General features: G+C 35.4%; 1 protein-coding gene across 1 annotated transcript in view; it reads right to left on the reverse strand.

Annotated features, from left to right (window-relative positions):
* LOC122789724 (amine oxidase [flavin-containing]-like) overlaps positions 1 to 17616 on the reverse strand; it is a 1342089-nt gene that overhangs the window by 25434 nt on the left and 1299039 nt on the right. Inside the window, exon 14 of the mRNA XM_044057159.1 lies at positions 11779 to 11841. Within this exon, the coding sequence (XP_043913094.1) occupies positions 11779 to 11841 (63 nt within the window). The remainder of the gene's footprint in view (positions 1 to 11778; positions 11842 to 17616) is intronic.

Genomic DNA, 17616 nt, shown 5'->3' on the forward strand with positions numbered 1-17616 from the left:
ACAGTGGAGAAGGGGCAAATTCATTGATTCAGTATTTTGAATTTTCAGTCTTTTGGAATTTAGTCTTTTGGTTTTTCAGTTTTCTGAAGTAGACCTGCATTTATTTGTCAGATCGGCTGATGCAGCAAACATTTTTATACCGATTACTTACGTTAGGGAGGAATGAAGCAGGAAGACTAAATGTAATAGTTAAAACAGTCTAAATGTTTAGCGTAACAGATCCCATGTCTATATGCATGAGACTGCAAAAATCAAGTAAAGAACACCCAAGAACCATTAAAACAAAAAGACTGTATCTGATAAACTGCCTGCTGTAAAGACTTAATGACCTGTATAACAGAAATAAGAAGTACAAAAGTCCACATCGTTGTGCATATATCCTTAAAGAAATCCTGTGCTTAGGAACTGAAATAAAACAGGAAAAATACTTTGACATGCTACACTGTAGTACTGCAGCTACAGCGCTGCAAGTAATTATTATTTTATATGTTTCACTCGAAAATGTTATGATAGAGGCAACCTTACTGACATGGCTTTGTTCTGGGGCTAAGACTTCTCCTACCCACAATGCTGTCAGTGTCCATGAAAATGACAGTCACTTGACCATCTCCTGCAGGCCACTTTGTGTCTTCAGATACAGAAGTGGTCAGACTAAATGCTTACTTTAGTAATTTCTGGTTAGTGTGTTTGTAACTTTTTTTCCTGGTGACATTTTCTACATACCGCTAGTCTTGTCATTTTAAGCAGACTAAATGCTTACTTTAGCAATTTCTGGTTAGGGTGTTTGTAACTTTTTTTCCTGGTGACATTTTCTACATACCGCTAGTCTTGTCATTTTAAGCAGACTAAATGCTTACTTTAGTAATTTCTGGTTAGGGCTTTTCTTCCTGGTGACATTTTCTACATACCGCTAGTCTTGTCATTTTAAGCAGACTAAATGCTTACTTTAGTAATTTCTGGTTAGGGTGTTTGTAACTTTTTTTTCCTGGTGACATTTTGTACATACCGCTAGTCTTGTCATTTTAAGCAAACTGTAACGAACTCTTTCTTCTTCAGTGTGAGAGATGGTGCTTAAATGACAATTACATTTGTGAAGGCTAACGATTCTTTAGCTAGAGGCACTCCTCCATCTGTTCACTGCAGCTATTAGTTACAGGGACCATGCTTCCTGACATTAAAGTCAACTGTGACTGATACTACATAGTAAAAGTGGCTGAAAATCCCTTGAGAGTTAATAGGTTCATGACTGCAGTCCATATCTCTCAACCGTACAGACATACTTGGTATTTATTGGTTTTGAGGGCAAAATATTGTGGTGCCATGAATTCCTGAGTAGCCCTGTTAAAGTCATAAATAACATTAGGAATTTACCTTATATGCCTTTAGTCAGGAACAACACTTCAGGATGTGCAAACAGAAATTTTATTCTTATAGCGCTGGGAGTTTGTCTTCATAATTCTGTATGTAAAACTGTAATTTTATACATTTTCTTATCAAACTGCTCATGCAATTTCATAACATTATAATGACTGTGTCCTATAGAAAACTTTGCAAATGTTTTCATCCCTCGCGATTTTTGCTTCAGACTTCACGTGAACACCTTCATATACATGATTCACCTACTTCCAAGGGGTCTTGTTTCTGACCTTGGATGTTTCAAACCTACCCTAGCAACGATGCACTCCTAGCCTGGAGGAGTCAGGCTAACAAATTCCTTTTTGCAATAACTACATGCCTCACTTCATGCAACACGTACTATTCTCTCTTATTACATACTAAAAGAATGCAGTTTAAAATGAACAGTAATGCTATGGCTTATGGAGCTGCATTTTTCCCAGCCATGCATACAAATTATATTTGCTTTCTAACAATCGTATTATAGCATCATTAATAAATTGAAATGATTATACATTTTAATAAGCTGGTCTTGTCCCATAACATAACCCTTAATTTCCAAATTTCCCAGTCTTTTTTTTTTTTTGTATTACCACTTTAAATTTTTGGCTGATGTTACTACGCATCACCCCCTACAGGGGCATGTGTGGGAGAGTGGCCTAATGGTTAAGGTGTTTGCCTTACAAACACAAGGTACAGGGTTTGAATCTCACAGGGGATAACTGGCTAGGCTTAAAATGGCTCACAAGGGCAGTTAGCCTAGTACTAACCTATGAACCTATTTGTGATGACATCAGCTTCAGCTACTGCCTGTTGAAGTGAATATAACTGCAATGGCAGCATAATGTTAATTTTGCAGAGTCCGCCTATATGTCCTAGCCTTCAGGTAAGAAAACAACTCTAACGGGCCATAACCGTTCATCCGGTTGATGGCACTAATGTGCTTGTTTGTGTGTGTCTGTGTTTGTGTGTGTGAAACGCCCCATTTAAGTATACCTAGTGGTTACAACAAAAAGCTGGATAAGCTCACGAACAGCCAAGAACAAATACCAGAGGTGCAAATGACTTATCTTTATTAGCGAAACACTTTCGTCCACTATTCATGAATTTCTTCAGATAAAGTACAATCAGAAAAACTTAATTTTATAAAAGATATTGTCCAATCAGGGCATGGCAATTAACAACAACAATAATTCCCTCTTAAATCCACCTAAACTCACCAGAAATATGGCTGGATAAAAATTCACATTTCCACAATACATAATGCATACCTCATTATAATAAATAAATGAAATAAAATGAAAATGCAAGGTTAAAAATAATAATAAAATTAAATTAATGCATCACCCTTACAAAGTCAATTGTTTTCATATAAGTTCTCATCTGCTCAGTGCTTTCAATTTTAAAATGCAGGAAATAGAACAATTTTCATTTGGTCCGGGCCATCTAAAAGCATCAAGTTTTAACTGCCATAAAAGTTTTTTCTTCTCCAGCAGTAAACTAGTAGGAACCCTCTTGATCCTATATTAATAATATCAATAGCCATAAATTTATAAACATGGTTTGGGAAGATTCTACAATGTTTTGCCAGAGCATTGGATTCTAACCCCTTCCTAATATCCTAGTCATATTCATAAATCCGATCTCTAAGTCTGCAATCAGTTTTTCCAATATAAAAACTTGGGCAGTCTTGGCAATTGGCTATATGGACTATCTCCTTGCAATTATAGTATGAACTTATGGGCAATGCGGTATTCCTTGCCATTCACAATAAAAATATTGCCAGTGTTGATTTTAAAACACCAAGGACAGCTTTCACATCTGCCCATTTGTGGGTTCTTAGTTGGCCTCATTTTATTGGTCACTTCCCAAATTGATTTAAAACTGGTCCCCCTCTTAAACACCACTCTGGGGAAGGGTCCAAAATGCTCCCTGAACTGTACTTCCTCCATTAAAATATCCCAATTCTTGCACAAAATTCTACGTATCCCACCATAATCCATATTAAATTGAGTAATGAAATGAGCATTAGTCATCAGAGGTGGGGCAGGCATTATACTGCCAACTATCGTATCATCATGGCTCAATTCATTGCTAAGATCCAAATGGGGTCCTAAAATAGGAGAAAAGTGTCCCGTATCCCTTTTAAAAAACAACCTTGTTCTTTAATTTTGTAAGAATTTGTAGAGGGTAACCCCTCTCCTCAAACATAGCAAGTAAAACATTGCATTCCTGTATAAAATGCTCCTCCAAAGTGGTAATTCTAGCCGCTCGTACGAGTTGGCTTTTGACTACCGACCTTTTTTGATGTTAGGGGTGCGCACTGGAATAGTGTAAAAAAACTATTTGAATATGTTTTCTTTCTAAAAGTTCTAGATGTAAACCTCCTTGCAATACAATCCATTTCTAATTTAACATCCAAATAGGAAATACCCTCAGTACTAAATTCATGTGTAAATTTAAAAAAATGTGTCGTACCATTAGTATATCCCATAAATTCATTAAATTGATTCTTACTTCCTTTCCACACTATAAATCATCCAAGAAGTGTAAATATAATTGCATATGAGCTGCAAAAATGCTTTTAAAAATATATTTATGCTCCCATGCTGCCACTATTCTTTGTAGGAGAGAAAACTTTTAGGCATCACAAATTTAGACTTAGTATACACTCCCCAGTCTCACCAGTTTAAGGATCACAGTTATGGTTCCCATAATTACAACTTACATCATTTCAACACTTTTTTAACCAAATATCTGTGACTATACTTAGCAAAACTAAGAGATGCATTTAGCTAGTTCTTGGGTGTCATAAGCTGAATGAGTATTTATTCTACAAAAACATTACTTAACTGCACCACCGTCTAGTTAAGAGCGTTTTACTTATTGCTGTTCTTTTACATGCTGTCATTAAGAAAAGTTAGAACTGGAATCCTATAGAAATATCATACGTTTGGGGTGGAGTAGAAAAAAAAGGGAAACAGACTCAGAATGTTTTTTCACAAGTCCTTTGTCGAATATCTGTACAGCACCAAATATTTAATTTAATTTATTAATTGACATTTGATTACTGGGAAAGTCCAACTGCCGAAAGCCCATTTTCAGCGGATGCATGGGAGAAAAACTCCAAAGAATTACAGAACATTTATGCACAATAATTTTACAATCTTCAAAAATAAAACAAAAACATCTGCAGTTTAGATAATTATAACAGACTTGGTTAAGATTCAGTACAAAGTATATGACAATCTAATATTTAGAGAAATTAAAGGTCAAGTTAGTCTAATACAAATAGGAATTGCAATATGAAGCTAGGGAAAACAAGCTTATGGTATATTTAGAGAGAAAGTCAGGGAAGAGACTAGATAGCAGTAAAGAAGTAAGTGAAGAAGGGAGAGCAAGGTGATATAAGGAATGAAAAGCTATTTATTTACATTTAGGGATACAATGTATCCTGTTTTTGAGCAAGAGCAGACTCAGATTTTAGCTAGGAAGTCTTTCATAGTGGTTTTGAAAGACGGGAGGTAGGGTATTGACCTGATATATACAAGTAAGGAGTTCCAGACCTTAGCAACCTTGTACGAGTACAGACATGTCCAGCAGATTTTACAAGTTTATAGACAGACACAAGTTTTTGGTCACTGGATTACAATGATCAGTTGGGAACATAGTTGTGTACAGTGTTTTTTTTGTGCTGGACAGGTATATGAATACTGGATAATTTTATAGGAGGCAAGAAGTTGGTGTACATGTTAGTTGATGAGGCAGTTCTAACCGATTTAGGCTTTTCAGTTCTACACAGTGGTGGGTTCTGAATGGGGTATGTACTGCAAATTTAGCAACTTTGTTATAGCATTGTTCAAGTTTTAATTTTTTTAAAGCCTAGAGGTTAGTAAGGATGGGAGTGCCATAAAGAAGTGTGATATGGAGATAAGTAGTGGCAAGTATTGTTTTAGTTGTGTCGTTGAAAACGTTTTTGGCTCTGTAAAGCATCCCTAGTTTTTGAAGAGATTTTCTTATGTAATTTTGTATATGCAGGTCGAATGTAAGATTGTCACCCCTAATAGTTTGCTATGAGAAGTGACTTCAATGGTTGTATAATCAAGATAGAGGACTTTACATTTTTTTTTCATGAGAGTGGGATTTGAGGGGAAAAAAGTAGTACTTTGGTCTTTTTTGGGTTGAGCACCAGTTGTGAGTTACAAAGCCATATTTTAGTAGCTGTTAAAGCTTCCCGAGTAATTTTTGGAGGTTTGCCATATTGTCAGATGTGCAAATGAGAGTGGAATCATCTGTGTATTGTATTAGGGTGACCTGTTGTGTGGAAGTACAGAGGATGTCGGTGAGGATGATAAAGAGAAGGGGACCAAGGTTAGATCCTTGTGGTACACCTGTAATGACTGGAAGGTTACATATGGTAAAGCAAATGTACACACAATAAAATATACAATTAGAAAGAACAGAAAGAAAAAGTCACCAAAGAAATGCGTATCTGATATTTTACTATCTACCATGTAGAGACCTACAACATTAAAATTCTAGTTTGTGTGTGTTAGGTAAAGAAAGGATGTTGTGAGGGAGTGGGAAGGGGACATAGATCTGCAGATACCAGACATACACTTGGTTAAACTTAACTAATCATAGTTCTTTTTCCAATGTCATGTTTACGTGGATATTGATATGTATTTTTGATCTAAGAGCCATAGAGTAAGGGTGTGCGTGTGCAGGGAAAGGGCAGGAAATGGTGCTAGCTTGGGCAATCAGGTGTAAAATTCTGAAATACCTGGCTATTCCATTCTAGATATATTCCCTATGAATTAAGTGCCAGGTGTAAATTCAGCCATAGTAGTGAATAAAAAATGGATTTTACCAATATCTAGTTTAATCTCACGTTTGCTTCTGCTGTACTCACTTTCTGGAAAGTAGATAAAACAAGGTATTTCTCAAGACAAAGTTTAAAACAATTGCTTTCTTTTACCATTTGTTAATTCGGTAAGTAATGGTTACAGCTGTCTCTTGTTACGGATGGCATGGAAACAGTTATGAAGTGATTAAGTGACTTGCTCAAGCTGCCAAATATGTACATGGAAGACAAGGGACTCAAACTAAGCACTACAGAATACAAGCTTTTGCAGTTACTAATCTTAACCGTCTGTGCTGTTCTGCCAGATTCTAGAAGAAATGTTATTCTTACAGGTCATCAAGATGTAACATAGTAACAGAGACTAAAGATTTGTTTAACAAAAATACTAAAAATATTCTTTTTTTTGCATTTGAATTAGTTTCATTGTCAAATGATGATATTAACATATGCCAGAAGGAACAATTGTTCCTTTATAATAAGCCCTTTCTGCAATGAATCCGGAAAAGCCAGCAATAGCCCGTCAATTTTTGTATATTATGCAGCAAGTGTTATTCTTAAAATAACAGGCTGAATGATGCAGAACAAAAGTTCCTGTCTGAAATACCGATGGAATGGATTAAATAAAAAGCCCATTGTGTCTAAAGATCAGATGAAAAGGAGAGGAGTTGAGCAGCTAATAGCCAGCTCCTGTCTTACAGTCGATAGCTTGTTGATGTTTTTTTATTTTTATATACTGACTGGCAGCCTCCTAGATGCTAGTTAAAAGGCTTGTAGAAAGAAAGCAATTTGACTGAAGCTCAGAATGACAGCAGTTGTGGGCTCTGACTATAGCACCATGTATTCAGTTTTACTGTTGACAACAGTGCACACCTCTGGTGGAACAGTGAATTTGTTCATAAGGAAAACTAGAAAAAATAACCATGCAGGGTGAATACCTCAGGAGTTGTGCCCCCCATATTTAAACTCTATGGGATAACTATGGCAAATGGCCTTAGTGATAGAGTCTCTTGGTACAGAGAACTTCCAACACCTACATGTAGCAGGAAATAACACAATTATTAAATATTCTACCTTTATATTTTAAACACCAGTATAAATAGCTTACATTTTTTCTTCATTACAAATGTATATTTATTGTCCTCATTAATCCTAGACACACAAAATGGCAGTTTCTTAAAGGTGTCCACATTGTTTTGGAAAAGTAGTACAGTTTATGTTACATGTCTGGTAAGAAAGGTCCTTGCTAAAGAATTACTTGCAGGAACATGAGCTAATGCTTTATAAACTCTTTCAGTTATTATTCTGTCAGTGTTTTGTATTCCATGAGGTTCCAAAAATAAGGGATCAAACTGCATGCAACTGATTGTAATGACATGTTTGAGATATGAAGACTATTTTCTTTGGCTCTCTGCTACAAGCATTTTCATTTTTTTCCATTGTAGTATGCTGAGTTTTAGAAAATCTTGTTTTAAATGTTTCACTTTATTCTGCAAAGAAATCAAATTGTCAAGTTTGTTTTGCAAAAGAGTTCTCAAACCTTTACTATTACACTATGTGGTGCTCATGAACTGAAAGTTTTTGACTAATTTTGTGTAGTATTTCTTTCAAACATTCCCTGTACTTTGTCTGAAGAGGTTGACATGAGCAGCCCCTTTCATTCCAATGAGATGGTTGCAGAAGTAGAGATTTTATTAATTACATGTTAAATGTTTACTTAATGCAGACAGCATGCTCTGTAGTTTTTCTTGTGCCTGTTCATTCGCCAATAAAAGGTGACTGACAATGAAATGTTTTCCCCTGACGCATTGCATGTTTTTGTTGATTTTTTTCCTTAATGGAACACAGAAGCTCATGCTGTACTCTGCCGTACTGCTTGGTGATATAGTTGAAGGGTCTCTACTTCATTGCTTTATAATCAGAAAATTTAGATCAAAGGGTACTGTGGTAGACAGGGGTAGCATTATTACCTCACAGCAAGAGCTTCTCCAGTTTGATTGTTGGCTGGTGTGCCTTCTAATCAGAGTCTGTCTGCCCTCTCTGAGTTTTTATGAGTTTTCTCCAGCTGCTCTAATTTCCTCCCACATTCCAAAGACATGCAATAAATGGCCTGGACACCGTAAACTGGACATAGGTGTGAGTGTGCATATGTGCATGGTATTGAAGAGCCACTGTCACTGCTGATGTGACAACCTGGCTCCATTTGCAAAAATGGGAAAAGGGACACATGGATGGATGGATTAGATCAGATGGCATTGCAAAACTTCAGTGAGGTGACTTAAGTATGTTACAGATATATATTGTAATGCTTTACTACTGACTGAGAGCTAGGATGAGTTACATTTTAAAGATGAAATACATCACAGGTGTGTGAGCATACATCCCATAACAACAGATGTTCAAATAAAAAGATCAATGTTATAATTCATCACATTGTGGAATTACACACTGAAAGATGTCTATCCTTCTGTCTTGATTCTTAATGATGCCAAGCATCCCCAGAGTGGAGCTGTTTCTATGTTGATAATGTCAGTTTGTTGCTTTGTAGGAAAAGGCAGCGCAACTTGCACCTTCATCTGCTTTTTTTTTTTTTTGAGCATGAAATCACCAACATGCGTGCCCCAAAAGTCTTATGGGAGCAACCTGTGTTTATTCATGCTAGGTCCTTCCTTATGGTCCTGAGGAACCTACCAAAGCACATCAGATGCCCTGGAAGGGAGTAATGAATGTCATACAAAGATCATTTTGCACTCCATCTGTGGAGTTATGGGAACTAGTCCCACAGACAAAAAGCGCAGAGAACATTGGTATGGTGGGAGCTTACTGTGTAGCAATAATCATGTTATTTAAATATGTGCTGTTACAGAGAGTAATTAGCATGCATACACAACTGTAAAGTGTGCAGCAGATATACCAATGATGCCGGAGGGTAGCCTGACTCCAGGTCCAAGAGAAGGTTATAGTGTGCCCTGCACTGCATCTGGAGTATAAATCTAATTTACAATTACTGCTTGGAGAAAGTATGGGTTATAGTCCAGGTGGCTGTCTTACAAATATTCTGAAGTGTAATATTTTTGAAAACACCTGTGCAGGTGGAGTATAGGGATACATACCTGACTATGGCCTGGGTGACCTGAGTTCAAATATCAGCTTCGGTACTTGATGGTTCAGGCTGGAAAGAAGGGCATGCACATCCTTGCAGGAAGGAGGAGGTGCGTACACTCAGGGTACACTTTCAAGGTTCAGTTCCTCCCGGTTGAGACTGGGGAAGCTACTACATTTTGCTGTCTAGGGGTGGATGGCATCCTGCTGACATCAACCCTTGAATAAGTGAAAGGCACTTCATTGGTGCCGTCCACTGCATGACTCATACTCAGTGTTTTACTGGATATGTGTGGGGGGAGAGTAATAGGGAAAAAACACACTTGGCAGCAGTTTTATGCTATCTTAGGATGTCAGAATCTCCTTGCTGGTCTGAGCTTTGGTCACAGCAAGTCTAGTGATAGAAGGAGCATTTAGTAAACTAGACCAATGAGTTAAACTGCCCAGGAGTAGCTGATGGTCAGCTATAGGGGTTGCCAAAAAGAGCTCAAAACAAAATTTGAAGAAAGGAGCTACTGTAGAAGTATTCCTACCTGCATTTCTAGTGCTTTGGCATAGTAGTCATAACAGAAAACAATGCAGTTAACTAACCATTTGTATTGCTCTATTTAGGTGCATGTCTGCTTGCCTACCTGACATAATGGATGCAAACATCGGAGCCTTCTTTTAAACTCCTTTTTCATCTCAATGTCTTGCCTTAAATGCCTGCCCACATTCATCAAAATGCAGCACCTTTTCCCCTTTGAACTGATGTCTAAGATAGAAAACTGGTAACTCAATGTTTTATTTAATGCTAAATCTGAGGTCACCTTAGATAAAAAGGAGGGGGTGTTGTAAGGCTTAAGCCAGCATATGATTTGTTATCATCACTAAGAACACTATGTCTTTCATTTCTTCACAATCACATAACTGAAATGTTAATAGAAAGTAGATATCTTGTTTTTTGGGGGGGCAGGTAATATGTGAAAGCAAATTACAATTACGATTCATGCAAAATAGTTATTGATATGGCTCATTTGAATGGGTAGTGCACATATAACTGACAGTAATACGTTCAAATACCTTGCTTTGTCTGGGATTCAGAAAAAACCTCATTGCAAGTGCTAAGACGTTTGCCAAATGGGGCTGTTTCCGTGACTTGGAAAATATGATTTGGAGTCACATTAGCCACAATGAGGAAAGATACCATTATCAGTTCATTTGTTAATCAGCACTTTCCTGTCGTAATCACCACCAGCAGCCTGTGGATTGCATTGGTACAAAAATCCCCCCATCAGTCACTCTGTCATGCACATGTATATGTATACACACACGCGCACACACATGCACGCACACATGCGCATGCAGACACACACGTATGCACACACACACACATGCGCACGCACACACACAGCCATACCTATTACCTGTCCTTGAGATTACAGGAAGCCCCTTATACAACCTCTTATTTTTTCCCCTCATAAATCATGGATGACTACATCACCAAACACTAAAGCTTCATTATTTATTTTGCGCAGAAAATGTATTGTGAACCCAGACCTGTTTCTCTATTAATTTAAGTGACTCAGGGTAATACTTAAAATATTCCTTGGTGTTTAGTGTTTTAGCCAGCTTTGTTCATAATTCTTGAGTACAGCCATTTAGAGGTATAGCAGCCCCCCACATGGATACCTCGTATCCCCCTCAGTTGTCCCCAGTTTTATAGAATAGCTACTATGTCCTGCGTAACTTACGGACTATTACAATCAGTGAGTAATGCCAGATATCAAGACTTGCAAAGTTCTTATTGTTGAGAAAATACATCAGGGTGTAAGACATAAGACTCTAACTCCTTAGTTTGGCTGACGGACTAAAGCTCTGATTTGTTAATGTGCTGTGTTCTGCACTAACAGTAGAGGGCTCAAAGCTTTTTTATGTAATTTTCGTTGAAGGCTGTGCATCAGGGCTGGTAACTCGTCAGGTAAAAATCAACTACCAATCATTAGTGGACTGGAGTTCCTCTGTGGCGACCCCTAAAGCTGAAAGACACAACAACAAGCTTTGTATAGTACTTACTGTAATATTTATAATTAAGGAGTGTCCCTGTTGTCTAGTTTTAGTGTAGAGGACTAAAGCTCTCCCTTAGTGAGCTGCATTCTGTGCCAAGAGTACAGGGTTTGCATCCTTTCAATACACTGCCAATTGACTCAGTAATAATATGTCTAGTATTCCCCCATATGTTATTTCTTGCTCCAAAAATATTTTCATTGTACTCTATATCCCTAACTTTCGTTTTTACTGGGACATACGATTTCCTTCCTGATTGAAAACATCTTCAGAATATTCTGTGATTTAGTGTCAGATTTTGCCCAAAATTACATTTTCACCGATAAGAGTACATTTTTTTTTATCATTATTTGGTATAAAGCCTTAAAACTTACCTGGGATTCAGGCTCCTCTTTCCAGACTTCTGATTCTGTGATCCTGCCCATTGCACATAGCACCTAGAAATGAATACCAAGAGTATAGTTCAGAAGTTTATCTGTGAAGATTGCAGAATACAGTGTTGCATATGAAATACTACATGTTTTTCCTGGATTTTATTTTACTTTTCCTAATTGTGAGTGGAAATCTGATGTACACATCAGTTCCTAGTACAATTCTGCAAGTTGCTCAAACAGCATTTAGCATATCTGCTGTTAACCTCTTACTATTGCCTAAACTGTTTAAATGAGAAATCCTGCATTACTTCTCTTCAAAATCATTTGTCAGGCTACTGGAGACTTTAAATCAGCTGTAAGAAACAGTAAAATATTATACTTATATGTAAAGACTTATGTGGTTTTCATTAAAATTTTGATTTCAGGTTTGCGTGTTAATACTAAAAATTTTCATTGACTTAGTTCTATCACTTCTTTTAAGTTTTTATTTCATAATCTCCTTCACAAAAGTCAGATAAAGGCCTGAATTTGTTGGGCTTTCTCTCATGCCTGGAAAATAAAGGCTTTATTACAAGAATTCTGTAGGTGAGTGCCTGAGTCAAAAAGACTAGAAAATGTATACATTCTGTGAAGGATTTACACAACTGCTCACAGCATGCTAGGTTGTTAAATGATAATGTACAATGAAAGGTATAATAAAAAAATCAACTATTCCACTTAACAGAGTACCTCATAATGAGTAAGTGTTTCATTTGGGGAAAGGGCACTTAGAGAAATGAAGTCTAAGATTAGTAACAGCAACATTTGCATTCAATTAAATACAACACTCAATGATCTTTTCTCAGATTCTGGTTAAAGAAGAGTGAAAACATGTCGGATTTTGCAGTTATTTTATCCCCATTTAATACTGTACGTGTTTTGTTGTATAATGAAAACAAAAGTCCACTCCATGACTCCAAAGCAAAGTTCCTCGCTTAAGCACTTTTGTCTAGCAGTAAAGTTCATTAGAATATGACGTCATAACTAAAACAATGATTTAAATAATCTTTGCTTCCCAATCATACTGAAGAAAAACAAATGCATGTACAACGATTAAAAAACAAGACTTACACAAGGCATTAAATTCCATTCTAAAAGAAACACATTCACGTTAAAAACAAATTCATAATTATATTCTCTACAATATAACTGCTATTAAAGTAAAGCAATACAGATGCCAATTTTATCATCATCGATCTCTATTAAAATCAGCTCCTTAAGTATCATTTTAACTCGCACTTCTTGAGGCTGCCCTCGCATAAACCCCCTCTAGGAGTTTTATCATTTTTTCCCCCAAGATCATGAACTGAAACATAATAACACTTTGGCAACTATGCTTACTAAGTGTGCTATTAATATTTTTTCTACATGCATCATATTCATGCTCGTAAATATGCTTGTGTAGAGAATGGGTGACCAGTATATCACCACCCTGATAGAAGGAACATTCTCCAGCAGAGTGTTAATGTATAGTAATGCCTGCTGAAAAAGAAATCTGCCACTTCACGGCAACATATTAAAGTGTCAAGAAAATCTGAAAGAAAAATAAACAAGTTGCTGACATTTTTACTCTCGCTAAACATGGTTTTGCCGTACACCAAGCCTAAAATTAAAAAAGAAAAAAGAAATAAAAAAAGAAGAAATATGTGTGTGTGAGAAAGAGAGGGGTGTGCATGTGCACATGTGCATGAATGTGAGAATGGGAGAGAAACACAGACAGTAAGACAGACAAGACCAACATCCTTAGATTGCAGAATGTAGTATATCAATTTGCAAGCCTTAAAAAATAAGAAATATGAAAATCTAATGTCTGGCATTATTGACTGACCTTAATCCTCCAAACGAGCAAGAACTAGGATGCAAAATCAGGGAGAGGTATGAAGGGGGTTGCAACAAACAAGCTGAAACTACTGATCATGTGTGAGTGTGTGTTTGTGTAAAAAAGAGACAGAGAGAGTAAAAACACAGACAGTGGGGTAGAGAATAACAATGCATTAATGCAACATGCAGTCTATCAACATTGAATCTTTAAAAAAATATGAAACTGTAATGTCTGATATTACTGAATGATGAAACTGTAATGTCTGATATTACTGAACGATGAAACTGTAATGTCTGATATTACTGAATGATGAAACTGTAATGTCTGATATTACTGAATGATGAAACTGTAATGTCTGATATTAATGAATGATGAAACTGTAATGTCTGATATTACTGAATGATGAAACTGTAATGTCTGATATTAATGAATGATGAAACTGTAATGTATGATGAAACTGTAGTCTGATATTACTGAATGATGAAACTGTAATGTCTGATATTAATGAATGATGACACTGTAATGTCTGATATTAATGAACGATGAAACTGTAATGTCTGATATTAATGAACAATGAAACTGTAATGTCTGATATTACTGAATGATGAAACTGTAATGTCTGATATTAATGAATGATGAAACTGTAATGTATGATGAAACTGTAATGTATGATGAAACTGTAGTCTGATATTACTGAATGATGAAACTGTAATGTCTGATATTACTGAATGATGAAACTGTAATGTCTGATATTAATGAATGATGAAACTGTAATGTCGGATACTAATGAATGATGAAACTGTAATGTCTGATATTACTGAATGATGAAACTGAAACTGTAATGTCGGATATTAATGAATGATGAAACTGTAATGTCGGATATTAATGAATGATGAAACTGTAATGTCTGATATTACTGAATGATGAAACTGTAATGTCGGATATTAACGAATGATGAAACTGTAATGTCTGATATTAATGAATGATGAAACTGTAATGTCTGATATTAATGAATGATGAAACTGTAATGTATGATGAAACTGTAGTCTGATATTAATGAATGATGAAACTGTAATGTCTGATATTAATGAATGATGACACTGTAATGTCTGATATTAATGAACGATGAAACTGTAATGTCTGATATTAATGAATGATGAAACTGTAATGTCTGATATTACTGAATGATGAAACTGTAATGTCTGATATTAATGAATGATGACACTGTAATGTCTGATATTAATGAGCGATGAAACTGTAATGTCTGATATTAATGAACGATGAAACTGTAATGTCTGATATTACTGAATGATGAAACTAATGTCTGATATTAATGAATGATGAAACTGTAATGTATGATGAAACTGTAGTCTGATATTAATGAATGATGAAACTGTAATGTCTGATATTACTGAATGATGAAACTGTAATGTCTGATATTAATGAATGATGAAACTGTAATGTCGGATATTAATGAATGATGAAACTGTAATGTCTGATATTACTGAATGATGAAACTGTAATGTATGATATTACTGAATGATGAAACTGTAATGTATGATGAAACTGTAGTCTGATATTAATGAATGATGAAACTGTAATGTCTGATATTAATGAATGATGACACTGTAATGTCTGATATTACTGAATGATGAAACTGTAATGTCGGATATTAACGAATGATGAAACTGTAATGTCTGATATTAATGAATGATGAAACTGTAATGTCTGATATTAATGAATGATGAAACTGTAATGTATGATGAAACTGTAGTCTGATATTAATGAATGATGAAACTGTAATGTCTGATATTAATGAATGATGAAACTGTAATGTCTGATATTACTGAATGATGAAACTGTAATGTCTGATATTAATGAATGATGACACTGTAATGTCTGATATTAATGAATGATGAAACTGTAATGTATGATGAAACTGTAGTCTGATATTAATGAATGATGAAACTGTAATGTCTGATATTAATGAATGATGACACTGTAATGTCTGATATTAATGAACGATGAAACTGTAATGTCTGATATTAATGAATGATGAAACTGTAATGTCTGATATTACTGAATGATGAAACTGTAATGTCTGATATTAATGAATGATGACACTGTAATGTCTGATATTAATGAACGATGAAACTGTAATGTCTGATATTAATGAACGATGAAACTGTAATGTCTGATATTACTGAATGATGAAACTAATGTCTGATATTAATGAATGATGAAACTGTAATGTATGATGAAACTGTAGTCTGATATTAATGAATGATGAAACTGTAATGTCTGATATTACTGAATGATGAAACTGTAATGTCTGATATTAATGAATGATGAAACTGTAATGTCGGATATTAATGAATGATGAAACTGTAATGTCTGATATTACTGAATGATGAAACTGTAATGTATGATATTACTGAATGATGAAACTGTAATGTATGATGAAACTGTAGTCTGATATTAATGAATGATGAAACTGTAATGTCTGATATTACTGAATGATGAAACTGTAATGTCTGATATTACTGAATGATGAAAATGTAATGTCGGATAGTAATGAATGATGAAACTGTAATGTCTGATATTACTGAATGATGAAACTGTAATGTCTGATATTACTGAATGATGAAACTAATGTCTGATATTAATGAATGATGAAACTGTAATGTCTGATATTAATGAACGATGAAACTGTAATGTCTGATATTACTGAATGATGAAACTGCAATGTCTGATATTACTGAATGATGAAACTGTAATGTCTGATATGAATGAATGATCTTCATCCTTTGCAATTTATAGTTGATGGTTGTGTGTGTGTGTGTGTGTGTGTGTGAGCACTTGTATTTGCATAGACATTAAATACTTAAAAAAACTTTTATTCCAGATGCAAAATACTTCCTCCAACAGCAATTCCATATGATACAGCAAGTTTCAAATAGTAGGCGGAATAACTATTTTACATGAAAAATATATTTAAAAAAGTATTTAATAATGAAACAAAATAACACATTTAACAGACAGCCCATTCTCTATGTGCAATAATGCCCTCCGGGGTGGGCATTATCAGGGAATTAACACCCGTCAAAGGGTGGTAAGGGCCTCTGCCTGTAGCATCAGGCCTCACAACACCCCTAGGCATGAGTTTATTTCTTGATAACTCCCACCCTGTTGGGCATTATTGCTTGCTAAATGCCCTCTCAGTATTTCTCACATAGAATGTGGGGCACACTGTGCATTTTGCCAAGTAAATAATGCCTGCAGTCCCACAATTAAAGTTGTGTTTAATGCTTAAAGTGCCACAGGCTTCAGTATGTAAACTTGTTCTTTGTAATATAAAGCTACACGGACTGCACAAACCACAGCCACTACTGCTGATCTTATTTCATGGAAGTTTATTATCCTTAAATATATTTTCCAAATTGCTACTTGGGCTAGTACTCTTCTTCTCTGCAATCTCAGGAAAATATTGAAAAATATTCCAGTACTTAATAATACTGTTTCTAATACAGTTACTTATTGAGTTGCATTCTAACCCCATAGCTCTGCTGTCATCTCCCTCTGTCCTTGCAACATTGTTCATTAAACACGTATTTGTCTCAAGTAAGGTGGTATAGATATCATCGCACTCTTTATACGCTGTATTATAAATACCATCGAAGAAATCACATTTGTACCCCTATCTACAAATACATCTCCAAGCTTAATGACGTTCAAAAATGAATATGTTTGCAAAGTTATTCTATTTGGCATCAATAAATTGCATTTCATCACAAGAATTCTATGATATGACTAGTTAATTTCATCAATTGACGTGGCTGTGAAGTTCTAATATCATTCAATAGCCAATTAATTTTTCCTATAAAATCTACACTATCTATGAAAACCATGCCTTCACCTTTATCAGGCTTCATCATGCTGATGGCCCTAATCAGTGGACAATTCATACAATAAACTCT

This window comes from Protopterus annectens, chromosome 15.part0 (assembly GCF_019279795.1).
Source record: "Protopterus annectens isolate FY-2018-M chromosome 15.part0, PAN1.0, whole genome shotgun sequence".
Lineage (NCBI taxonomy): Eukaryota > Metazoa > Chordata > Ceratodontiformes > Protopteridae > Protopterus > Protopterus annectens.